Raw genomic sequence first — 25,284 nt, forward strand, 5'->3', positions numbered from 1 at the left:
GGAAAACATGCAGGACAGCGACCCTCCAGGACCCGAGTTTGACACCTATGCAGTACATTATTAACAAATATTGTCTATTTGAATAAAAACACAACGTGTCACTACTTAAGTTTTTTGATTTGTTTGTCCATTTTTAGAATTGTTCAGTTATTGAAGTGCCTTCCAGGATGCTGGAAATAGCTAATTTGAATTTTCATACATGCGGGGCTGTTCTTTGTCTGCTTGTGTGGTTTTGCTTTGTCTGTCTACTGCTATTGTTTGTGTGGGAATTTTGATGACTTACAGATACAAATCTGAAAAACCAACTGAGAGAGGGAGGTGGTGAGAAGCTATCAAACAAAAGCATAAAAAGCATCACGACAAAACAGGTTTGCAATGACAAGAGAGAGACTGACGGAATGATGACAAAGCCGCAAAGACTTTGTCTCCAAAGAACATTTCGAGACAAGCTATTGACTTTCTGGTTTGCCTGGCAGCGACCAAAAAGAAGAACCACAAGAAGCGCTCATTACCAAGTAGTCCGAAATTACCTCGTAAGGAGAACTTGAAATAAAATCCTACAGTGACAAATGTGCATTGGGACCAGGAAAGATATATATTCAAGCAATAAATAGGCAGGAGCGTCACCAAACAATGAGTCAAGAGGTAGAGAGCAAAGATAAATCACTCAGTTGAAAAGGGTAGATTTTTACTTAAACTGCAATAAAAGGAAAAAGTCTCACTGGAAACTATGAAATCGGTCCACAGAGAAAGCAAGAACTGAGTTTAGAAGATTTTTAATGAGCTATTCTTTTTCTTCTAAATTTGAGGGACTAGATTTGGACCCAATCTTGCATGGCAGCTGTGGAAAAAGGCATATTAAATTTGTAGACCACCGTGTGGTCTCGTTGCACATAATCTTCTGGATTATGATGATATGCCACAAAAAGTGTCAGTTTTGAAAAATTGCATTATTCTACACGCCCTCACAAAACTTGCCCAAACTAACCAAAACAGATCATCTTTGTAAAACCTTCTCTACAGCACCAAGCAGCAATTTCGAGAAGAGTTTGAAGACATATTCCTGCACTAACATTGACACATATTAAGGTATCAAGTCACTATCCTTTCTAACGTTGTAGTTACATAGCATAAGTATAACCTACAGCAAACAAACAAATAAACAATCCTGGTCGGTAATAGAATATGTGCATGGTATTGCAGGAATGTTAGTATGAACATGTCCAGGAATTGACGATGAAAATATCTTAAACAGTGTTACATGTGTATTTGAGTGTATGTTGTTGTTGTTGTTTTTGTTTTGTTTTTTGTTTTTTTAATGCTTGGTATCAGTGTCAAATAAAGTTGGACGGACATTGGAAGTGTGCAGGCCATTTGCTTCAGCTCCATAAAGTAATACAAAAAAAAAAAGCCCATCGTATATAAATAATGTAGGGCTGCTTAGCAACATTATGGGTAGATTAATCCCCAGTTTACCATAGAAGAAGCCAATGGCATTATTGGATCTGGTTAATCCTTTCAATCCAAATATTGAATTAATTTTTAGTTCCGGGATCTCTTATCTTTAACGTATCTATTTCTTCTTTTAAATGAATTGATGTATGCACTTCAGTGTCCAGGAATCAATTCTGTCACAAAGTAATACATGTAATCAGGAGTGAGTTAAACCAGTGGTGCCCAACCACTAGTCCCTACAGACCGGTACCGGCCCAATGCCCATTAGGTTTGCCTTGCGATTGGCTGGCTACCAGTTCAGGGTGCACGCTGCCTACTGCCCAAAGACGGCTGGGATAAGCTCCAGCACGCCTTTGACCTTCATGAGGATAAGCGGCTCGGATAATGGATGGGCGGGTGGTTATTGCTGCAGTTCTCATTCTCATTAGATTTGATCAAGTTTTACATTTATATGCAGAACAAAGTAATAGTACCGTGTGAGAGTGATCTGGAAAATCTTGTACCCAGCGATGAATGAGGCCAGCCTTGTCAAGCTTTGTTTTCCTGACCCTCCAACACCAACCAACAAGGCATTACCTCCAGGTGTCCGGATTATTCTCGAGACCTTACCCAAATACGACATACAAACACACACAAACATATATATATATATATACACTTACCCACAATGAAATACAAGAACAGGTTTAGCCTTAAGGTGCAAATGTAACTATTTACTATTCTTTGGGATGTAACTCATGTAAGCGGATAATAGGTTTAAATACTACACACTCAACTCTTCAGTGAGCAACAAAAGGCTTGTTGATTTAAAAAAAAAGAAAAAAAGACAAAGAAAGAGACAAGTGTGTGTTTGCAATGGTTTGTATCGTTAAGAATGAGGCCAAGATTACCTTGACCAAATGTATCATTGCATCCTGAAAGAAGACCATGTCCATCCCTGTACCCCTGACACTCTCATTGTAGAGACCCAGGAACATGTTTAGTCTTCCCTTTAAGCTCTCAAACGTCTCAATGGTCTCATACACTTTGGGTAAATCAATATCAGAATTTTCGGGCACCTCTCCTGTGAGGAAAAGACTTCGTATTAGGAACATGACATTCTAGAATTCTAAATGATGTTGTTGTTGTCTAAGGTCAAACCACTCGTATTATGCAACCTGTTGGTTCAGGTGTGTCTCGCAGAAAGTCAACAAAGTAGCTGTCCACACCGACGTCCACAAAGTGCTTGTGCTTCTCACCAAGGGTGTCCCCGACCAGTTTTGCCAAAGCCTGGTCAAACCACTCGACTTCTTCAGGCATGATGAATCTGTCAGCTATCACGCGCTTGCATTCATGTTTCCACAATGCCAACAGCACCTGAAAAAAATGATTGAGAACTGACATAAAGCCTCAGGCTGTCAGCGTGAAATGAATGTCGCTACTTATTGGGCACAGTCTACCAGGATGCATGAAACCACACAAAGAGAAACACTAAAAACATGATTTGATGCAATTAGTAAGCTTCTGTTTGCATGATCCACACAAAAAGTCCCAGATCTGAAATTAATTCCAAACCTTTTTGACTGATATGCAGACCTAATCACAACTGTAAATGTGGGTCAACTCCATAATTGCACATTTAATTTTATTAAGCTAAAAACAATCAAATCAAAAGGCCAATAAATTGAGGAAAGGTGCCACTAAAATGCAAAAAAACATAAAAGTAATGCTATAATTGAATATTGGAATGTAATAATAGCCGGACAATATTAAGCAAGGCACAATGTGGCTTGCTCCACAAATAGCAGGGTATTCTTGCCCTATTTGCTGGATGCAATCCTCAAGTATACGTGACTGTCTTACAGAAACGTTTAAGAGGTCAAATGGATTATTTGTGTGTTGATGCTTTTTCATGGTAAACTGGTATTCTTATTTCGAACACCTTGCAAGTGAAATCTGTTAAGTCGTGCTTCTGGGGTATTTATTAAGGAGTCAGCTATAAATCCTCGAACCTGAGTGGAGTTGACGACCTCTGCACTGGTATTTAGCATGCCTTGCCAGACCCTGGAAAGATCCCTAAGGTTGAAGATGTAATGGAATTTGGCAGGAGTTGGAAGCATCTTAACTTTCGTCAGCTGCCAAAGATGGCGGGTCATGGACACCAAGAAGGGTACTGTGCTATGAACATCATCAGCAAAACTGCGGTATGCACAAAAGTAGCCTTCACCAATCACACCTGCATGAAAATGTTGATGACAAAAAGTGACAAATAAATTAGAAGTCGGAGACGTTTTGTCACTGCAACACTACACTGAATAGAGATTGGTGTTTGATGGTGGCGTAACTAAATGGTTGAATGCGTAAAGATTCCAATTTAATTGATTACCAAAGATCTTGTCAATTGACGAGTTGGAGGGAAGTGTACAGTTAAAGATGGAAAATTGTCTTTTGAGTCTCTGTGGGATGTCGTTGCGGCCTCCCCCTGGATGGATCATTGCTGCCAGGAACTGGATGTCAATAATACCAGTAAACTCTCCTGGTTTTTCTAGGTTGAAGAACCCATTCTGGTCCATTAGTTGACGGACAATTTCATTTGTCACCTGTGTCCAAAACAAAATAACAACAAAACACCTGCATAGTGATGATGTGGGGGAATTTATATTTAGCGTTCCAAATACAATACTCTCATTCCAAACCTGATCGCCCCACTCATTGATGACAGGCATGTTGATATCATCGATGAAGACCGACATTTTTTTCCCAGCTGGGGGTCCATAAGTGCTCCCCATTCTCTTATCCACATAACTCTCAACAGTTCTCTTAAAAAGAAGGAAAGGGACACAATTTAGTGACCTTTCTTACGAAGAAGACTGCAAGAAACTGCAGATCAAAACAGAGCCGCTTTGGGATATCATCCATCATGACAGCCTGATCAATATACACAGGGAGAAGACCGTGGTCTCCCCTTCACCCTGCACATGTCACTCAGGCAGAGAAATCAATATTGTTTCCCATAACCATCCCTAGCAGATGAAATTATCTTAAATGTAACTTGATCATTTTAAGGGACAACAAATGTTGGGCCCCGAGCATTGTGCATGGTGGGTTGAATCTTAAGACACAGAATATGCAGCAGAAAATTAAATTCTTAAAATGTAAGGAGTTGAATGGTTGTACTTTACCTGGAATATAAGTGGTGTGGTAGCAGAGGAAAAATTAAGACTCTTTCCCGTGTGTGTCTCAGGATGGAGCTTTGACATATAGCCCTTAATCATGACTGTCTTAGCCGTCCCTTGCTCTCCAATCAGCAAAACCGCCTAAAAAAACATGTTGCAGTGTGAGTAATTTTGTGAGTTTTACACAGTATTTCATTGTACCGTATATTGTGAGGATGGCACTTTGGTCACATGCAAATGAATAACTGTGTTATGTTTTTGTTTGGATTACATTTGGTTTTGTTCCCTCATGTGGCCTTTTTGTCTTTTCACCTGTTCTCGTCATGCGGGCCCCTTGTGTTTAACCAATCAGCTCCCTCAACCCTTTGTGTCTTGTGCAGGTGTTTGTTGTTGTCTCATCACTTTGCTTGTATTTAGTTCCCTGAGTTCTGGCAGTCTTTGTTGGATCATCGTGTGTGTCTGTATGCCCTGTGTCACATTTTGGTTCTGTTCTAGGTTTTGTTACTTTGGTTGCCTGTGGTTTTCAGGACTTTGTTTGGATACTTATGTTCGTTTTCCCAGTGTTCTCCTGTTTGTCTTTTTGTGAAATATATTTTGCTGAGTCCACCCTACTCCTCCTGATTATTGGGGTCCTCCACCCACCACCTCTCAAAACGTGACACACTGCTTACCCCATTCTTCTCTACTGTGGTGTCCAAGGAGACAAGAGAATGGCTTTGCGTGACCAGCTCAAATCCGAATTTTTATTTTACACCCAAAAAATGTTTCCATTTATTTTAACTCGTTGAGGCACCACTTCATCACGATGAGATTATACCGTGTTAGTTTTCAGATCTATGCATGTTTCACATACATTATTAATGAGACTAATGCATGCACAAAGAGGACTTGTAATGAATTCCATGCTGTAGCGAATTTGATGGGCTTGTAAGACTGCACAATTTCAATCTGCTTTTTCAGCATAGCTGAAATGAGTCAGGCTGTGATGTTATCAAATGAAACTGTGGACAATATGGATATATCCAACCGGCAAGAAATAAACCACTATACTCATCATCGAGAATTCAATTAAAGGGACTCTCAAGCCTTGGTGGAGATGTGTGGAGTGATGTATACTAGTCCTTCAGATAACCATTAAGGTCCAGTTTCAGTTGAAACATGAGTCAAAATGTAGTCAGTTATTAGCCCTTATAAAGTACTGTATACAGTATACTGTATGAACAGGAGGAGTGAAACTTACCTTGTAATGAATTCAATCATTAATAAAGGTGGACTAGATCCCTTAGACGCCCCTTGGATTGTTGAAACCAACCGGGATTTTTTTCTGATAGTGCCGTTCATTTGGTTGTGTGCCATAGTTCTTCCAAAATTTAGATTCAAATTCAAATAACAGTGGTCATTTTTTTGTTTTGTTTTTGTTTTTGTTTTTGTCAATGCAGTGTTCACACTTGACATTGATGTAAATTGAATTGCGCCAGTTGCTGGCACGCAGACAGAATGAGACCAGCTCTTCAAGCAGTCGCAGGACCAGTGTTACAGTAATAGATGAAGGTGTAGAGACGAAAATATCTTCAAAAGCACAAGGAAATCATTATGCTATAGAGTAATGCATAAAATAAAGATCAGCATGGCGGATCAGAACTTGAGAGCTCTGACTTTAAGGGTAAAAGAGAACAGTAATGGACCTTTTCATCCAACGTAAGTGACCTCTAAACTTACAAATGTTCTTCTGAATGAATTCACAAAAACTGAGAAAGGTACCAAAAAAAACAAAAAAAGAGAAGATCGGAAATAGTTACCGGTACTCTGTTTTCGTCATATATGCATTCAAAATGATACAAAACCTTGTTTGGCTTACACTAATTTCTGACTTAATAAATCGTAAATATACTCATTGTTGACATGAAGAATGTTAATTTTTTTTTTGTCGTTGAACATCACCTTGCCCTGCTTGGCGATAGTCTGAATCAGGAACTCAGTTCGAACGTTGTCCACATTGGGTACCAAGATGGAGCTATACTCTGGGGTTATTTCTGATGGATACAGATATTCCTCGACTCGAGTGTGCCAGTGGACCCACTGACCTAGAATAAAAGGAATGTACATACATTACCACACACAACAGTTACCTACATATTGGTGGGCGGGGGTAAGAATTGTAACATTACACAGGACAGTGCCTAGCCATCTGCCTCACAGTGTTTTTCTGCATCTACTCCCGCATTCCAAAAGCATGCATTTTAAGAAAAGACTTTCAATGAAGTTGTGAATGTGAGTATGAATTGTGTGTCAATATGTGCTTTGCTATTGACTAGTGACAAATCAAATGTATAACCCAGCCTCTCACCTTTGGTCGGCCCCTTTCAAAGGTACATTTTATGTACGTCAGTTTAGTATATGAAAAATGCCACATCCAGTGAATCCATCATGACAGAACAATACCAGCAATGTACACACGTGGACAAAATTGTTGATCATGAATTGAAGTTTTTATGATACCTTGCCGAGATTCAAGACACCCTATTCCAGTTGCAGCACAGCAACCGCTGAACATAAGCAAGCCGCTTCCATGTTTCACAGTAGGGACAGTGTTCTTTTCTTGGTATGCTTCATTTTTGTGAACATGGAGCTATTGTGGCTTGCCAAAAAGTTCACATGTTGTGTTATCTGTCCGTAGGACACTTTCCCAGAAGTTTTGAGTTTTTGATTTATTTTCAGTAGTCGTGTCCTCCTTGGTCATCTCCGATGAAGTTCACTCGGGCTTAAACAGCGACATTGATGTACAGTGAGTTCACCTTTAATTACTTTGGAGATAGTTCTGGGCTTTTATTTTTGATACCATTCATATAATCAGTTACTTCAATGTCCAACGTTGTCATCAATGTTGCTCCAGCAGCCACATGCAGTGAGGTTGGCTACAGTCCCATGCATCTTCAATTTTTGAATAATTGAATTTGGTCTTGTAGATTTTACCTGTAATGTGCTTGATTATATTTTCTTGCTAATTTCTTGAGGTAACTCTCTCATGTGCTTCCTGTGCTCCATGATCCATGTCGAAGCAGTCTGGATGTTTACAGGTTTATTGTTATATTTCTGTCATTAACGGACAAATCCCAACATTTCTGTCCATGTTTGTACATATCTCATCCACACGTGACAGCCTCTTTTTCTTGCAACCCTTTATGCCTACCATCTGTGGTGACATGGTAGTCAAACATGGTGTCCTCACTGTCAGGAGGGATGTCAGGCAAGTTTAGATGAATACTGTCATTTCCTCGTAGCCATATCTCCATTTTCTTCCGGTTATCTAGTTCAAGGACAGCTCCTGCACTCCACATCATGGCAAATGCATACAGGCGCTCCAAGTGCTCTCGAGATAATTCGACACATTGTTCCTGTGAGGTAACACTTACCATTATTAAATCATCATAAATGTCATCATCAAATGCAATCATGTGTCTTGCCTTGCGTTAAAATAGCAAATGCTTGATGGTGTATTGGTTGACAATAAGGGGAAATGCATTTCTGATTGCCAGGGCAGCACTTGTTACAAACAAAGCAATTTGTTACAAATTTGGACAATGCACATACAAACTATTCGGGTAATTTCTGGTTGATCTTGATGCACATGAGTTGGTTTGGCTTCAATTGCTTCTACTGGGTAACATATTAATTAATGTTCCACTTTATATCTGTGGTGGGAGCCCTGTAATTGAAAACATATATTTTTGAACTAAATGAATTGACTCTAAACCCTTGCATTAAATTGTGACTAAAATATCAACCGCAATTTCACTCCATTGTTCTGTTTATATGTTCAGTAAACAAACAAACAAAATGCGGATTGGAAAAAAGACATTTCACGTAAACATGAGGAGTTTCTCAGTCAGCTATTTTCATTAACACCATAAAGATTACTTTTTTGAATGATCTCTGACTCGAACTTTCGAGCGAAAGCAAAGCCACCTTGGTTGGGATGAGTCCCTGCAGCATGTCGATGCACTGCATGATGACAAAAGCCTCAAGCAGGTCCATTTTGAACTCAAGTGACTGTACACAGAAGCGGTACAGTTTGGTGAAGGAGGAAGCGAAGAGGCCCCTCAGAACCTCCACCTCTTGGGGGGAGCGTTTTTTCAACCAGCCCTGGACACAAGTAAGAATGTCGATTTTTAATATAGTGTTAAATATTCTGCGAATGCTTTTAACAATCTTACAATACGTGTAAATGTTAAGAATGAAATTTTATTGCATTTCATACCATCACCAGCACCACGGTCATTGTTCAATACCTCGAGGATAGGGCTCCAGCTCAGCACAGAAGAGCTCATGAACACCATGCCGTTGCGTGATACAGTGGCTGGAGAGGCATTGTCGATGTTATGCGGTTCAAACACCACCTTGCAGTTGGGTGCCATGGGTATACGATCTCCATTTGCCAAAGTAAGAGTTCTGTTGTCATCCAAGACGGAGTTCAGATTCTCTATCCAGATAGCATCGACTGGTCCATCGAGGACAATCCATATGTGTTCTCCTGAAAAAGATATTCACATTGCTTTATTTAATTGCTGTAGAGAAAAAGATCAAATGAGTAGGAACGGGTTTGGTGCATCAAGCAGGAGCAAAATGTGCAAGCAAGTAGCTACAGCAACTTTTATAACATGCATGCATGACCCACATCCATCTTCTTTTGATGTGAGCAGCAAGCAGCACATGATAAGAACACACATAAAACACCTGTACTGTAAATTTACACCGCATGGTATATGCATGCATTCTTAATGAATGTCAAGGAAGATAAAACCAACTCCAGTGTGATGAGCTAAAAGTGCAAGGAAATCCCTGGACAATTCAAATTTTCTGTGACATGCATTTCTGCTCTTCACACAGACCCCGAAGAAAAAAAGAGATGTCCCTACATCTGCAAGGACACCATTGAATCGCGTGGGGAATCAGTTCTGAGCTCTTCAAGGACTCCTTTTTGTGATTTCCTCTTTCTGTCACGTTACTAAGCAGAGAAGATGTAGTTCTGAGGCTATGTTCTCTCTTCAAACCAACCTACCTGTTTATCCTACCGTAGAATACGAGTCCCACAATTAGTGTCATAAAGAAGAGCTTTTTTTCCCCCTTCAATGTGGGCCAGACATTCAACGAGTACCGGCAGCATTTGTGTTGTCAGTGGGCAATAAGAGACCAGAATTGTGCCAGGGCAAGTCATGGCTGCTTAAAATGACAACTCCCAATGTCCTGCGCATCTGACAGTTCCTGGACAACATGCACATTGGACGCTGGAGCAATGTCCCTACCTGTGTGATTTTTTTTTTCCCTTTCCCAAACTGAAGGGGGCTAACAAGGCGATTAACCAAAGATGGCTGTGACAATAAGGATGCAGATGAACCCAGAAGAATCCTATCAGGAGTTCATGGAGGCGGAGCAGAGAAGGCTGGAACAGTGCTTCTTCAGATGCCAGGGGAATTATGTGGAAGGGGAAATTTTGTAGTTGGATTTGAAATACTCCTCACATGTTGCTGTTGTCAGGCCAGGATCTCCGACGTCAAAATTTGGTCAACTTCAATGACTAAAACTTTTATTTTTCCACAGTGCTATACTATTGGTAACCTCAAATGTTTGATTGTTATATTTACAAATCATTGACGAATCTAAAGTGTTGAAAATGGTTTGATCTCGTTGACAAGGTCATATAAATGATTGAACAAACATGGTGTTTTTGTTTTGGGGGTATATTTACATACCGCATACATATAAATTTAGTATTTTAGGTTATGGTGTATCCTGCTTCTTGACCTAAGACAGCTCGGATAGGTTCCAGCTTGCTAGCGCCATCCCAGGATAAGCGGTTCAGAGAATGGATGGATGGATGGGTGGAGGGACGGACGGACGGATGGATGGATGAAATGAATGGATGAATGGAAACTACCACCATATCTAACATTATATTTTAAATCTGCTATTAGTCAGGAAGTGGATTCTCAAATGTGATAATATACTGTCATAGTAATTAATGACAAAAAGAAAATATCGTGTTAATATTTGAATGCATTCTAAAAGATCATTCGAAATCAGTATAGTCTGAATGTGTAAACGGGAAAAACAAACATTGCATCGTTGAGAACACATTACGGTAATCTATACATAATACAAGGTGTGGTGAGATAACACAACCATTTCTATACCTGGAAAACACATCAGAAAGTTTAAATGTTACATTCGATGTCAGTAATTGTCCATCTACATTTTCAAAAAATGTTAATTGTACCAGTTAATGCAAGGTAATATAGAATAACAATTATTTAAGGCTATAATATTTTTTTTACGAATGGTATGATCACACAAGTATACAATTCCTGACCTTTCTTTGCCTTGAGTGTTTTTCTCCACAGTGTTGAAAATACCCCATCGGTCCAGTCGTTGGTCGCCACATCAAGTCGACCAAACATTTGAGGTGCGGTGATGGCTTTGGGGTTCATGCGCATCTCTCTGTGAGGTTGACCACACTCTAGCAAAGGAATTATATCATGTAGAGACTAGAGACATGAAAAACTCTTTTCGGAAACAAGACATGTAAAATTTGCTGGTCTGGAAAAAAAAATCTTCCCTCCCCACGGTGTTTTGTTTTGTTTTGTTTTTAATCTGACACTGTGTTGGCTTCTCACCTGTCATGGCTCTCATCAGTGTATGGATACAAGTTGTCTTTCCTGCCCCACTAGGCCCCAGAGCCATCATGCCATGCCGGACCCTCTGAGTCTCAAATAGCTGGATGACTTTCAGTTTCCAGGGTGGATAACAGATCAGACCTGCATCTTTGACCTAAACAGGATGGTTACTCAAAACAGTCGTCTTTACATTTGGAAAAATAACTGGAGCGCATGTGTGTGTGTGTGTGTGTGTGTGTGTGTGTGTGTGTGTGTGTGTGTGTGTGTGTGTGTGTGTGTGTGTGTGTGTGTGTGTGTGTGTGTGTGTGTGTGTGCGTGCGCGTGTGAGTGCGTGCATGTGTGTGTGTGTGTTGTAAACCCAATTCCACTGAAGGTGGAACGTTGTGTAAAATGTACATGAAAACAGGATGTAATGATTTGCAAGTCTATTTCAAGCTATATTCCATCGAATACATGACAGACAAGATATTTCATGTTCAAACTAATAATAATACAAAACTCATCTTTGATGTCTAAGTGTAGAACAAAGGAGATGTGTGTCGACAGCGATGAAGCAAACACATAATAATGTGACAAAGTTGAATATTTTTAACATCTTGCCCCATTTTTCTCTTGAGAACAATGAAATGTGCACGCGTCAGTGCGACACAGATGTGTCTAATGTCTATGCAGCTGCCCTTTTTTTTTCATCTCCAATTTTGTGGCACCTCTTGTTCACATGCAAAACATTTTTTTCCTACCTGTTTGTCAATGGCTACTTCAAGTTCAGGGTAGCCGGCTTTGTCGAGCTGAATGCCTGGGAAGAGGTCCTCAATCAAGCTCAGGAAGAGTGGCTCATCTTCGTCAATCTAAGAAATATATTCAGGTGCATATTTATTTGAATAAAAAGTGCACATAATTTTGAAAGGCTGAATAACGCAATTCATTTCATCATTCATACAGACCAGCTTTGAGAGATTCATGTCTCTTAGAACCCTCATGACGATGGTAGACTCAGTGTCGCTGGGATTGGCGCGTTTGGCTGCTCCCAGAGTACGCAACACCGAGAGGATGTTCCGCAAGCCAAAATCATAGTGAACCTGCATGATTTGGTTAACAATGTCAACTCGGGTATTTCTTATCATTACAGTACGTCTTTCTCACTCTTAACAATTTGCTTTTTTGATCGTCAATTCTGGAAAATGGTGGCAACATTACTGCCTCATCCAGGTAAATGTAAACATCAAAACACAAATTAACAGTAATTAAATTAGGTTGATACAAATGTATTCAACAAGCCAACCCAGAAATCAGTTCGCAAGGTGAGGTGATGGCATTTAAGATGCATCTGGATCCATCAGGTTCCCACAGGGAAGGCTTGGCTGATGCTATAACCTCAATTATTCAGATATCGATGCGATGCCTGACTGATGTAATTCAATTCCAAATAACTAACCAAATCAAACAACGAAACTGAATCCATGAAATTTTAAACCGTGGCTTTTGTTTACCTGCTTGGAGAGTTGCTCTTCACAGAGCTTGTAGAGAGTGAAGAATTTCCGCGCCAGCTCCACATTGTCTATGAAGCCGCAGCTGGCGAGCTTCACTCTGATGATGATTTGACGGTCAGGCACCATCATGGCCACAGAGCGAAAGTTGACCTTTAGGTTCTCTGGGAGTTCTTGTCGCCCTGCATAACCTGGGTTCTGAGTGTTCAGGTGAGACAAGTACGATGAAGACATTAATGAGCATACCCCCCTTCGCAAGGTCAACTCTTTCTCACTTTCTCAGCACATTAGCACAATGAGAGAATTATAATGATGATTAAACTCACCGGTGGCTAAAATTGTGCTTTGCGAGCCTTTGTTTGCGATTATCATATTTTTACAACACTCCAACATGATATGAATGTAACTTGTAATCAATGGCCGACATTAGTGAGAGTATTTTGTACAACAGCATGTCGTGGAAAATATTCCAACACATATGGTGGAGTGCTCTAATTTATGTTTTGCATTATAAATTATCTAACATAAAATGCATTTGCTTTCGTAACTTCCGTAGTTCAACGCTAAATAACAGTCGTTAATAAGTGAATAATGTAATTATTCAATTGATGGCAGATGCTGAAATTAAACTTAGCATTTTTAAACATTTGACTTAAATCGTCCCAAAATCTGCACTGACTATTTGAGCTACCTATGATGGCCCATGCTGAAAATATAAAAAGTGGGGACATAGGCAACAAAAGGTTGGATTGTACCCTGAAATCGTCGCAACGGTGCATGGTAGACTGCTTGCTGCAAACATTAAGATTGACTGTCTGGATTGATTTGAATTTTAAAAAAAGAGTCGCAAAATCTCCAAAAGGTAAACATGCAATATGTACAGTATACAAAGTATAACGTCCCCATATATATACTAACTCAGATTGGTTGAAGTAATATTGGCCTTTCCACCCATTTACTGTGGGTAATGTCCCAGTGAGCTATTTCCTTCACAAAATTCAAATAAAATAAAATAAAGTAATCGAGCCAGGCTATTATTCGCCCCTCTGTGCTCATGAGCACACACACAGCAACACACATTCACATGCGAATGCATGTTAGCACACAAATGAAAAAAAAAAAAGAATGATCACCCACCCACTCATCACATCGGAAACTAATCCCGCTGTTCTCTTACTAATTATTTATTGGCCATTTGGAATATAAGCGAGCCAAGAACAACAATAATCTATGTGTCACCCAAGTGTATGGTAAATCTAGTAATATTGATAAAAGCGTAAAATTCCTCTATATTTTATGAACTGGCCTTTAAGAGAACATATTGCCCAGGGCAATTAATTTACTTCTCTTTATAAAGCAATACATTTGGGGGTGGGGGAGGGGGGTATCCTTGTACAAAAACATGTTTGGATAAAGATTTCCAAGGGATATGCAGGGACATATTTAGAATCAGCAATCTGCTTCCTTGGTCGATCTCATTATCCATAGCTTTTTTACTCATTTACAGCAAAATCAATGAAAGAGTTCTTTCTTAGTTGATTGAATAAATCAGCTTTACAGACAATCCCTACACGGTAGGCACCAGCATTTCTATTTCATGAGGCAGTTTCTCCTCTATGATCAGAGGAACAGGTCAAACTAGTGTGCCAGTTAGTAAAAGATACTTTCAAGTAAGTTTAGATCACAGTTTAAAAACGAATTTGCATGTGCCCCAAATGCAGCTGTGCAGAGCATTTTCGGCAAAATGATTCACAACCCATTGTTTCTCCATTAAATGAACATTTATTCCCTGTCCGCGCCAACCTAATCCCCAATACCCCACATTTAAATCCAGTCCTTGTTCTGCCTGTTGAATGATTGTCATGTTCAGATTATAGCCCCACTGATGTCTCTGGAGTCATTGATGAGTTGAGAGACAGACAGTGCTTGTCTTGGGCTAAATGAAATTGAGATAATGTTCCATAAATTAGCTTGTCATACTGTAAGATTTCCATCATCCATTATGATGTCCACAGCTACACTTAAATGGAGATCGGCTATCTTAAACTGATTCACACAGTTAGAGCTTGTGTAGCTCACACAGAAATTGATTTGCCTTTCACTTTTCAAACAAAACGGCAAGCTGCACGCTTGCTTTATCGGCCTTACTCGGTCAGGATAGACGAGACTACTTTGTGAGCACTAGAAATGCTGATGCCTTACCTGCGTGGCATTTAGGGAGCTGCTCTAAATTACATAATTCCCGTGTATGAGGGAATACAGAAAATACACCGTGTTACATATGGTTGGCACTGACCATTGTTATAAAGATACCAAATTCTGGATTCATCTCCACATTTTCTCCATCAGTGAAGACAAAGTTTTTCCGCCGTTCTTTCTTGCAGGTGAGCACTATTGAAATCTGCTGGGCTGCCACCGACAGGACGGGAAGGTCAATGCGATTGAATTCGTCGAAACAACCCCATGAACCAGACTGAGCAAGGCCTATAAATCACACACAGGCCGCGTATGGTTTAGTTTGCTTCAAATAAAATGATGTCACAGTACATTATCTACTGTAGTCAAAACGCAGCACTCCTTCGCTTGCAGATGTTAGCATGCTTGTTTCTACTTGCCCTTAAATATTCTTCCGAGACCTCTGAAATCCATCTGGTCAGAGCAGTTGAAGACCACTACATACTTCCCCAGACAGCGACCCATATCTTTAATGGTCTCAGTTTTACCTAAAAAATAAAAATTAAAAAAAATAAAAAAGAATGAGTTGTTGAATGAAAAGAGAGATTGATGGATTTGTACACCTACTGATATCAAGATTCATTGTCCCTGGAGATGTGCAAACGTGTCCATACATTTTCAACATTGCTTGTTGCCTTTATTGTAACTTTTTTGGATTACATGTACAACTCTTTTTAGTCAAGTTGCTGAAATATTATCTATACAGTAGCTTTATGATTGCGAACTAAAAATATACAGTGTATATATAGAAATATTTGGGGTTTCTCTCACCTGTTCCTGCAGGGCCTGCAGGTGCTCCACCCATACTCATATAGAGAGCCTGGGCAAGGGTGATATAGCACCTATGCCGTATATGGTGACAGAGAACAGACTCTTACATTCACATCTTCATAAGTTTACAACATCTACATATTGCTTTCTAAATAAGAGTCTAAGGTTATGTTCACAGCAACAAAGACTGTTTTTTTTGTCCAGAGCAAAAATAGACTTCATTTTTCAAATATTGGTGCAGTTCGTATTCGCACTGTACTTTTTGCAAGCGAGCTATTTTGTAAACACGTCAGCGCGTGTGACGATCAATGCGCCCATTGGACAGCAATGACAAGAGCAGCACACAGAGTGCAGACCCAAACAAGGAGGAAAACATGGAATTCCTTTGTGCTGCATTCTTGCTCTACATATCTGTATCTGTGCTGTTATTAGAGCTGTAAAATAATTTTGAGTATCAAGCTCATTCAATACAGATTTCGCAATGCTACGCTTGAAAATTTCAGAACAGTGTCAGCAAATACGTGCAGTAACCCAGGGGGAGTGTGTGCTCTGCATGCCTTGCCCCATAACATGCTGACAGCAGAGTGGCTAAACAGCCGACGGAGGTATGATCAACATTCACAAGGGGCAAATTTTTCCCATGTTGCCTGGCTAAGGTGGACTGTTCAGCTCAAAAAGGCGCACATATTCTGGAGTTGGTGTGGATTCGGAGTGATGTGTATTCAGTGAGGGTGAAGGTTACCATCATTAAATAACTCATTTTAGCTTCTCTAGGGCAAGATTGGCCTTCCACTTGTATGCAATTAATTTATATGTACTTGAGAACAAATCTGGAGAGATGTTTTTGCCTCAAATTATCATCGTCCTTCCTGCTGTCAATTTCTGTTGTTTCTGTTATTCAAACCTGATGCTGTGGCTGAGGTAAAAGGAAGGGCAGACAATGACAAAGTACAAAGTGGAGAAAATGAGTGACAGACAAGAACAGTGTTAGACATTGTCACAAAAGAACACAAGAAGAAAATCACAGCTGTTTTGACATTGAGTGCATGAGGCCAGTACATTACTGAAAGATGCTGGGAGCTGACTTCCTGTCACTGCTGTCTCTTCACATTGTTTTCCCTTTCCCTTTGTATGTCAGACACTGCTTGTAGATTGATTATGGCAGTGTGTGAGCCATGTTACACTCAACAAATTAGTCCTTGTCACTCACGGTGACTGACTTTAGTGAAAATGAAGTTCACATCTTGTTCACATTGTTCAAATCTAAGTATTATGGACTGGTTAGCAGTAGACAAAGTCCAATAGTCAGATGTGTAAGTCTCCTCATATTGAATCGTGTCAATGTGTTCAACTGGTTAACAAAAAAAAAAAAAATCATAATAATAATAATCCAAACCTGCTATGTGTATTATAAGAAGAACCAAGAGCACTCTGCGTCTTACAGTACTTACTAATATGCCTCTATTCATGGCCAACAGAATTTGAAAATTATTGCACTTCTTTCCCTACTAAAACATTAGGTGAGGCTCATCAGCGAGCGACTGGTGGCCGGGCTCAGTCCCCTTTCCCATGGGCTCAAGCCACGTGAGGGGTGGGGCATAAGGGTCTGTTGCAATGTGAGCTAAGCAGCAGCCAGAGGCATGGTCCTTGGTGGTTCGATCCCCAGCTATTGAAGCTAGTTCGAGGGATGTGGAATCTCACCTCTCTGGCAGGGAAGGAGCAAGTGCTAATTTGCGAAGTCGAAAGGTTCCAACTAGACATAGTCAAGCTTGCATAGACACAGAGCTTGGGCTCTGAAAGTGTGTGATTGGGAGGAATGAACCCATCGCCCACCCACATGCACACAATCATAACCCATGCAGTGTTCTGTTATTGGACTACTGCGCTTTTTACGGATTATCCATCACGAATACCATGTTCAAACATAAGTACGTCTTCATGTGTACTTGGCGTTAGAAAATGGATAGATGGGTGAATTCAAGTATTCTTAATAATATGTCCTAGGAATATTAAGACAGAAAAAATAGGTGGTTGCACACAAACAAACACATGGGACTCACAATGAAAACATAATCTCTCACAGAAAATGGATCGGATCCCACAGTTGATGAAAAATCAAGGGCATGTTTTTCAACAGCACTTCTGGGCATTTTTCAGGTTCGCTTGAGGCCCGAAAATTGTGTGGACCTTATCTGTGCCCTCCTTTGCTGGCATTTGTGCCAATGGAGTGTTTATTAGTTATGTGAGTGTATAATAACTTGGCAAAAATAGCACAGTGCATACAGTACCGGTAGTAGGAAAATTAACATCCGGTTAAATCAATCAAATATCATGTTTGTTTTTTTTTCAGTTGACCTTTTTATGCTTTCTATTTAACTTCATGCATGGAACTTACCTGTCAGTCAACGGCGTAATGACAAGCCTTTCAGTGCAGCCCAAAAATTCATTCTGGTAGACAAAACCTACGTCTGTGATGCTGATAATCATTTTGTCAGAGTCCTCATTGAAGTAGAAACGACATTGCTTCAACCACTCAAAGTCTCCTGGGCTTTTGACATGCAGTCGGCACTTAGAAAAACAAAAAAAAGTGAACAAGGAAGAAAGAGGATAAATAGGGGACGGATTGTGGATGATAAAGGGAGTCAGGTTAGGGTTTATGAAGGGACAGTAGGGGAGAAATTAACATTACATTGAGACAGTGGGTGGAAGGTAAGATCAGAATGAAAGAAAGGAGGTTCCATCCAGCTTCTGAACTGCTTATCCTTTATAGGTTCGCGGGAAAGTGGAGGTTAAAAAGGTGAAATTAAAATACCACCAAAAAAAACAAAATGGTGCAACCCAGTTTATGTAAAGAAAGAAATGGTAGGGAAGAGCCGAGGAGCTATTTTTCAACTATGTTTATGCAATACAGTGGCAGCAGTAAGAAGGATGACTATTTAGGTCATCAGGAAGGAAAGATGAAAGAAGGCTGAAGTAAAGATAAGAGGCAGATAAATAATACAGTGTTTAAAAAGAATGTAATTATGCATTTAGGGAAGTAAAACGTATTACATCAATTACATGTCTTTCTCATTCTCCTTGGTGACAAGTAAGGTCATTATTGTGCCCAAAAGAGATGTTTTCTTAATATCTTGGGGGTAGGGCATGTGTGGGTAGGGAGAGGGTGAAATATATTTTTCTCGGACCATACTTTTTTCAGATATTTTACTCTGACACCCAAAGCCTTGCTTGTTAGTGCAAAGACTGATTTCACACATTTGAACTGTAGCATTTCTTGCTGAAATGTCACATCCATACTTACCAGGTCATCAAATATGTCCCTCTGGTGAACATGGATTGTGATGAGAGTCTCATATTTGGTCCGCTCAATAGCACTCAGGTCTCTTGTGGTCATATCGATCAGAGTATTGAGTAGATCTAAAAATATTTGATTGGTTTTAGCCATAATACGACGGTCATATCGGGCATTAGTGAGCGCCTCCTCCGAATCCCTTGTCCATATCATCTGGATGCCCAGCAAGCCCACCTGAAGAAAACATGAACAGGCCATGGTCAATTTTGAATGCCTTTTTAGTTAGTTATGGTGTTTTTAGTTTTTGACCGCCTTTCCTGTTCCTTTCCTCTTGTGTCATGCATTACATGCCACAATATGTCTAATCCACATCCGGCTGTCTTCTCATCCCCCTCTCCAGATGTTTTTTTTAAAATTAAATATTGTGTGTGCGTGTGCGTGTGTGTGTGCGTGTGTGTGTGTGTGTATGTGGGGGGCAGTGGGGGTCGGGGTGGCACGATACAGGTAACTCACACTGCTACGATATGCCCCTCTGCCATAGTTTGGTATAGTCTTGGTCCGTATTTTGTGTATAGTATGATGAGAACAGCATTTTTTTCTCTCTCAAAGTTAGGTCTTTATTTTGCTTCTCAACAAAAAAAAAAAACAACTGTATTTTGCATTGGACGGAATGACTTATTTCAAGTTAAGCATTATATCAAATACAATTATTTTAAATGCTAACTTTGACTTCTCACTTACTATTTGTTTATATGTGACAATACATAGTAAATACAAATGGCTCACTACTTGAAGTTACCACAAAAGGAGAGAAAAAAAATAAGAATGATTTTTCTGCCCTTTAGGCAGGACTGCTTGTTCCCCTGAAATTTAAGTTCTAGGTCATGATTATAGTTAAATTTGAAGATAGAACACCTTGTTATGCTGGTCAAAATGCAACCAGTAGCATTAACATTAATGTCTTCAATTCAGCATGGTGGTGAAAGAAATACATTTTACATTACAACTAAGAGCTGAAACTGTGAGCAAAAAAGTATTTATTGGTTCCCCAATATAAATGTAATCCAACATTTAGTCCAACAATGATTACGTCAAAGTATGGCTACTTTTGACTCACTTGAGCAGGGAAGGAGTTGAGAAAGTCTATAAGCTGGAAGCCAGATTCTTGGATGGCCAGGACAGCCTGCCGAATGATCTTGTGTAAAGACCTCTGGGATTCCTCCAAGAGGGCATTGAGCCAAACCTCAACATTCCCTTCGGCTGTGACTGGTCGATCGAGCTCCATAGTCTCCCCCTCCCGAGATGACACAGCCAGAATGCGGTCATATACCTGTAGGGTGTGTTATATCGAGAAAAGGGAAATTCTGGTACACTTTGATGTCTGACTTAATCAACAATGTCATTTAAATTGATATACAGTTGGCCACTGCATAATTGCATTTTGGGTGGTACCAGGGGAGGTTCCTCATCTTTCCCCTAGTATTCTTTGCATTTTTTAAAAGAATTTTATGGGTTTATAAAAAAGAATGGACTACAGTAGGTATCAATAATAGGCCGATTTTCGACTTTTCATGAGTCTGTCCTTATGCCTCACGAAGAGTGGGAGGTGACTGTACACATACACAGTATGTATTGCAATCTTTTATAAAAAGATTCATAAAAGTTCACCTTGTCATGGAATCTGACAGATTTAATGTTGTCAAAGACATTAAGAAGGTGCGCCTGGATGGTATGGGAGTCCGAGGCCTGACCCAGGATCTCAAGTAGGGCAGGGTCAGAAACAAAGAAGAATCGAGGAAATAGCAGACGCTTCTTCTCCAGATAGCTGTGGTAGAATGTTAAGTAACACGCATAAACATACATACTTTGAAATACAAATAATTTTTGGGCTTGGACTTGCTAACATGGTTCTCACCCTGTTAGCGATTTCTGGCAGATCTCAAGCTGCTCGAGGAGGTGAGGAAGCAGTTGTCCCATTGTCTCATCTCCAACACATGACTGGATCACATTGGGCATATCACGGGCCCGTGACATGATCTTCACCCAAGATTTGTCAATGTTTGAGAAACGCTTGGCTTCCTAGTGGACAATAAATAAATCAGTTTTATTTCATTTTAATTTTTGAAGCACTGCAACTTGACTGCAAATCAAAATGCAGAACACGCATTCATCTAGTATTTGGACACTTTTATTGCAATTTCATAAAGGAACGCCACCGATAATGTTTATGAGTCCATGCAATGAGAAGACAGCTTTAGATGCTGCATTAAATCATTTTGCAATTTCAGTGATTCTATTTGCCAAATATGCTCACAAGTAAGCCTCTTAATCTAATGTCAGAAGAAAAGCTGCATGTGGAAGGATTTTCAGAGTTCCATATAATGACATTTAATTTCAGCTATTTAAAGATTTTGTGAGAATATTGAAGTATTGGACTACCTTTGGAAGCTGTTTAGCGATGTCTCCCCCTACAAACACAGCCTCCAGGTAAATCCATAGGTTCTGGACAGTCATCCAGTTTTCTATGATGTCGGTGGTGTTGGACAGATTCAGAACCCATTTCTGTATCTGGGCTTTGAATGGAGTGTTGTACCTGGATAGGAGGGAACATCATCCTCTTGTTGCCACGCTTACTACGGTTGTGATACATACCAAAGTAGGATGTTCTGGTCCTCTCAAATATTGTACTGATGAGTGAGAGAGCCATACCTGTTGCTAAGAAGAGATCCTAAAATCATCAGACTGTCCTCCATACTGGCAATGATTTCTGATGTAGTGTCTCCTCGCAGTAACAGCTCCCCACGGGTTTTAAAGTTGGCAAATGTAAAAGTCTTGTTGTCCCACTCTGCAATAACTTGCTTCAGCTTCTGCTCAATGTCCCGCTCTTTTACGGCACTGATGCAAATATCCTGCATCAGAGAACCGGATGTAATTAAACGTGCACAATGTCTATGGGGCTGACACATAGAGACAGACGGCTGTCTTAACCTGACAAAAAAAATTGCATGAATAATCCTGGGTTAGAGTATGTTTTACCTCAATCTCCTCTTTGTATTTGAGTAGAGGAAGCTCCAAAATACTACGGAGCTTGAAAGTATCAGTCTCAACCTCAAATGTATGTCCTGTCACCTGCTCAAAGAACCCGAAAGATGGTGAACATTAGTAAGTGTAATGTGGTTCCTGTATTATGTTTTTTGACTGACCTCAGTAATTCTCATCCAGTGCCTCATCATCATTGCCTTGTTGGCCATTAGCTCCAATAGGGGGCAGCAGTCATTAAATTCATCAATTATTTTCTTCAGCTCCAGGAAGGCCTGCCATTCCTTGAGAGCCCGAGGCAGCTTGCGACATCTGGAGGGATAAAAAATATTATCAAGCCATCAGCTCCGAATTTGTGTGTCTCAGTATGTCATCGTCATAATCCAATAGTGTATGCAGAACATAGTCCTTAAGACAACAGATGATGTCTTATGGTAGAAGATCACATAGACCCGTAGAAAACATTTACGAGTGAGAACAAGAACTTGGCAACAGTCAAAACAAACCCTTCAAGAGTCAGTCTCGGTTCCCGCCAAAAAAAAAGTCTCACAAAGGACTTATTGAAGGGATACACATTGATGGGAAATTGAAATAATTCAGCCTTAATGTGGTGCACTGTTTGATAAAAGAAATTTCAAAACAAAGGTCATAAAACCGTTAATTGTGTTCCCTTCATTTTCGGGAAGCAGTTTTTCTTTTCTTTTTCTTTTTTTATTTTTATCAACAGATAGTTTCTGTGGCAAAAGCCTGATTGTATTCTAATCCGATACGACTTCACTGCAAAATGGAACAATCATTCCTGCTTATGACTACTGCTGTGGTGGAATTTTCCACTCTGCTCCTGGCCACACCACAATTGATTAGTCATACACCTGCAGCGCCCAGTTGAAGCGCGTTTTTTCAGTCACCTTATAAGCAGTCTCATGCTGACTTTCCAGTGTTTGCTTCCAGATTGACTATCAATTCCACCTTCAGTTGTTCCTGACATTCCTTCATTGCCTCTGACCTGATGAACGTTTCCTTTTCTCTTCTGAATCAGTCAGCCTGCTTTTCACCTATTGGCTTGCCTGGCTCAGCGGAAGCGGTCCTGCCCAGGATAAGTGAAACACTGCTTAAAGATCTGCTTGTGGCAATCCAATGAAGATTGAACCCTATTGTGCCAATATTAAGTGTTTGTGACGACATCTCCACTGGTCCCAAAAAGGGCTATGCTATGTGCTACTGGCTCCTTCCGTCTTAGTGTTGGCAAGCTAAACCTTTAATAAAACACACATTGTTAAATGACTACTTCTCAGACAGGGTGGCCCGCTTGTCCAGTGGTTAGAGCATAAACCTCACAGTGCAGAAGTGTAGGGTTCGATTCCGGCTCCGGCCTGCCTGTGTGGAGTTTGCATGTTCTCCCTGGGCCTGCATGGGTGTTCTCCAGGTACTCCAGTTTCCTCCCACATTTCAAAAACATTCATGGCAAGTTAATGGAGCACTCTAACTTGTCCCTAGGTGTGAGTGTGAGCGCGGATGGTTGTTTGTCTCTGTGTGCCCTGCGATTGGCTGGCAATCGGTTCAGGGTGTCCCCGCAGCTGGGATAGGCTCCAGCACGCTCGCGACTCTTGTGAGGATAAAGTAGATCAGAAAATGGATGGATGGATACTTCTCAGACACTATTATATTTGCAAAAACAGAATTCAATTTAGTGTACATATTTCATTAGGCTGTGAACCTTATTTGAGTTTGGTGAGTTTATAAATTTTAAAGGTTTAAAACTTATATCCACCTTTATAGTGCCATTGAGTTTGCTAAGGCAAATTACTTTTCTCACCTTGTTTGAAAGTCCAGAAGATCATTATTGATTTTCTCAATGTGCAAGTCAGCCCAAAGGATGTCATTGTACCCATTAACAGTGTCAATGACATTGTTGTAAAGGCCGTACAACTTTTGCAGCAGAGACAGCTGCTTTCTAATTTCTAAGAGCTCGGGGTGCTCGGTAACAGGAAGTCCAAACAGCTCCTCGCCACCTGTGTATGTGATGTACTTTCTGAACAAGTTATCAAATCGATTCTGAGGAGAGGGAGGAAGCAAAATGTAATCACCATCATTAGTTTTTGAATATGATCGGGAATGTATCTCGTGATTTATATGGAACATCATCTTGTCATACCTGGTACATGATCAGTCTATCACTGGCATCTTGAAGAGCTAAACCCTCGACCATTGGACCATCCTGGAAAAAGAAAGCCCATATCCAATTGTTATTATCCTCACCGAATAATTTTGAGTGGTATTTGCAAATAATTAATGTTGCTCTACCTTGTCATAGTCCATGTAAAACTGTTGGCAGTCTTCCATGAATATCTGCACGTTAGTGACTAGTTCACCTCTGAATTTCGGCTGTAAGGCAATCAGTTCGTTCTGCACCTCTGTACTCCGGAGCAACAATTTTTCCCACATGTAGCGTAGTGTGTCCACTTTGTCTGCTTCTTCTTTAGCCACTGAGAGCTCATACTTGTGAAGCATGGCGTAGGACTCCTATCAAAGACAATTAGAAGCTTTTTGTTTGGCTTTTCATAGAATGACGGTTTTAATAAGCTTTGTTTGTAGAGTACACATCCGTGAGCCAATGTTTAGTTCAGACTGACACAGCAACAGAAAATACTCTCCTTTTCTTCCTTTGGGGATTTGCATATAGAGTACAGTACATGAAGAGATAAATGCAGTATAAATGTTTGGTTTACCTCAATGGGTCCAACTTGAAAGTCAATGGCTATTTGGCTTTCTCGGATCTCTTTGAAAACTGCCATGGCAATGCGAATGTCATCCAGGTCTTTAATTTGCCGATTCAGTTTCTTTCCTGCTTCATCAACGAAACTGAAGATCTGGTCCATCTCTGAACAATATTTTTTGTTGCAGTACAGCCCATAGTCCACCATCCAGTTCTTTGTTTCAGCAATGAGAGACAGCTTCAGATCCACTTGTCGAAAAGAAAACAAAACTTTTTGTCAATTTATTGGTTAACTGGTGTGCAGTCAATAGAAAGTTCTTTGTAATGTAACCTGTAAACAGAGCCAGTGCCCCAACATTGATGCATTCAGGCTCTGAGTTTATTTCCAACTGCAAGTCTCGATAGTAAAGAATCTGGCTTTCAAACTCTGACAGCGTTGGACTACCCTGGAGGAACCTGAAGA

The 25,284-nt window shown here is 40.2% G+C and overlaps 1 protein-coding gene across 1 annotated transcript in view; it reads right to left on the reverse strand.

Moving 5' to 3' along the window:
• Positions 1 to 25,284, reverse strand: part of dnah5 (dynein, axonemal, heavy chain 5) — a 96,478-nt gene that overhangs the window by 51,161 nt on the left and 20,033 nt on the right. Inside the window, exons 27-59 of the mRNA XM_052065691.1 lie at positions 25,153 to 25,277; positions 24,835 to 25,070; positions 24,410 to 24,628; positions 24,261 to 24,323; positions 23,922 to 24,160; positions 22,270 to 22,417; positions 22,103 to 22,195; positions 21,776 to 21,975; positions 21,506 to 21,659; positions 20,982 to 21,145; positions 20,735 to 20,891; positions 20,184 to 20,396; positions 19,076 to 19,300; positions 18,170 to 18,342; positions 15,775 to 15,845; positions 15,384 to 15,491; positions 15,065 to 15,252; positions 12,772 to 12,966; positions 12,226 to 12,360; positions 12,022 to 12,129; positions 11,282 to 11,435; positions 10,978 to 11,124; positions 8,900 to 9,141; positions 8,577 to 8,753; positions 7,801 to 8,005; positions 6,552 to 6,694; positions 4,617 to 4,751; positions 4,131 to 4,253; positions 3,821 to 4,034; positions 3,447 to 3,670; positions 2,613 to 2,811; positions 2,346 to 2,518; positions 1,929 to 2,059 (exon numbers count right to left, since the gene is read on the reverse strand). Of these exons, the coding sequence (XP_051921651.1) occupies positions 1,929 to 2,059; positions 2,346 to 2,518; positions 2,613 to 2,811; positions 3,447 to 3,670; positions 3,821 to 4,034; positions 4,131 to 4,253; positions 4,617 to 4,751; positions 6,552 to 6,694; positions 7,801 to 8,005; positions 8,577 to 8,753; positions 8,900 to 9,141; positions 10,978 to 11,124; positions 11,282 to 11,435; positions 12,022 to 12,129; positions 12,226 to 12,360; positions 12,772 to 12,966; positions 15,065 to 15,252; positions 15,384 to 15,491; positions 15,775 to 15,845; positions 18,170 to 18,342; positions 19,076 to 19,300; positions 20,184 to 20,396; positions 20,735 to 20,891; positions 20,982 to 21,145; positions 21,506 to 21,659; positions 21,776 to 21,975; positions 22,103 to 22,195; positions 22,270 to 22,417; positions 23,922 to 24,160; positions 24,261 to 24,323; positions 24,410 to 24,628; positions 24,835 to 25,070; positions 25,153 to 25,277 (5,481 nt within the window). The remainder of the gene's footprint in view (positions 1 to 1,928; positions 2,060 to 2,345; positions 2,519 to 2,612; positions 2,812 to 3,446; positions 3,671 to 3,820; positions 4,035 to 4,130; positions 4,254 to 4,616; positions 4,752 to 6,551; positions 6,695 to 7,800; positions 8,006 to 8,576; positions 8,754 to 8,899; positions 9,142 to 10,977; positions 11,125 to 11,281; positions 11,436 to 12,021; positions 12,130 to 12,225; positions 12,361 to 12,771; positions 12,967 to 15,064; positions 15,253 to 15,383; positions 15,492 to 15,774; positions 15,846 to 18,169; positions 18,343 to 19,075; positions 19,301 to 20,183; positions 20,397 to 20,734; positions 20,892 to 20,981; positions 21,146 to 21,505; positions 21,660 to 21,775; positions 21,976 to 22,102; positions 22,196 to 22,269; positions 22,418 to 23,921; positions 24,161 to 24,260; positions 24,324 to 24,409; positions 24,629 to 24,834; positions 25,071 to 25,152; positions 25,278 to 25,284) is intronic.

This window comes from Hippocampus zosterae, chromosome 5, assembly GCF_025434085.1.
Source record: "Hippocampus zosterae strain Florida chromosome 5, ASM2543408v3, whole genome shotgun sequence".
Classification (NCBI taxonomy): domain Eukaryota; kingdom Metazoa; phylum Chordata; class Actinopteri; order Syngnathiformes; family Syngnathidae; genus Hippocampus; species Hippocampus zosterae.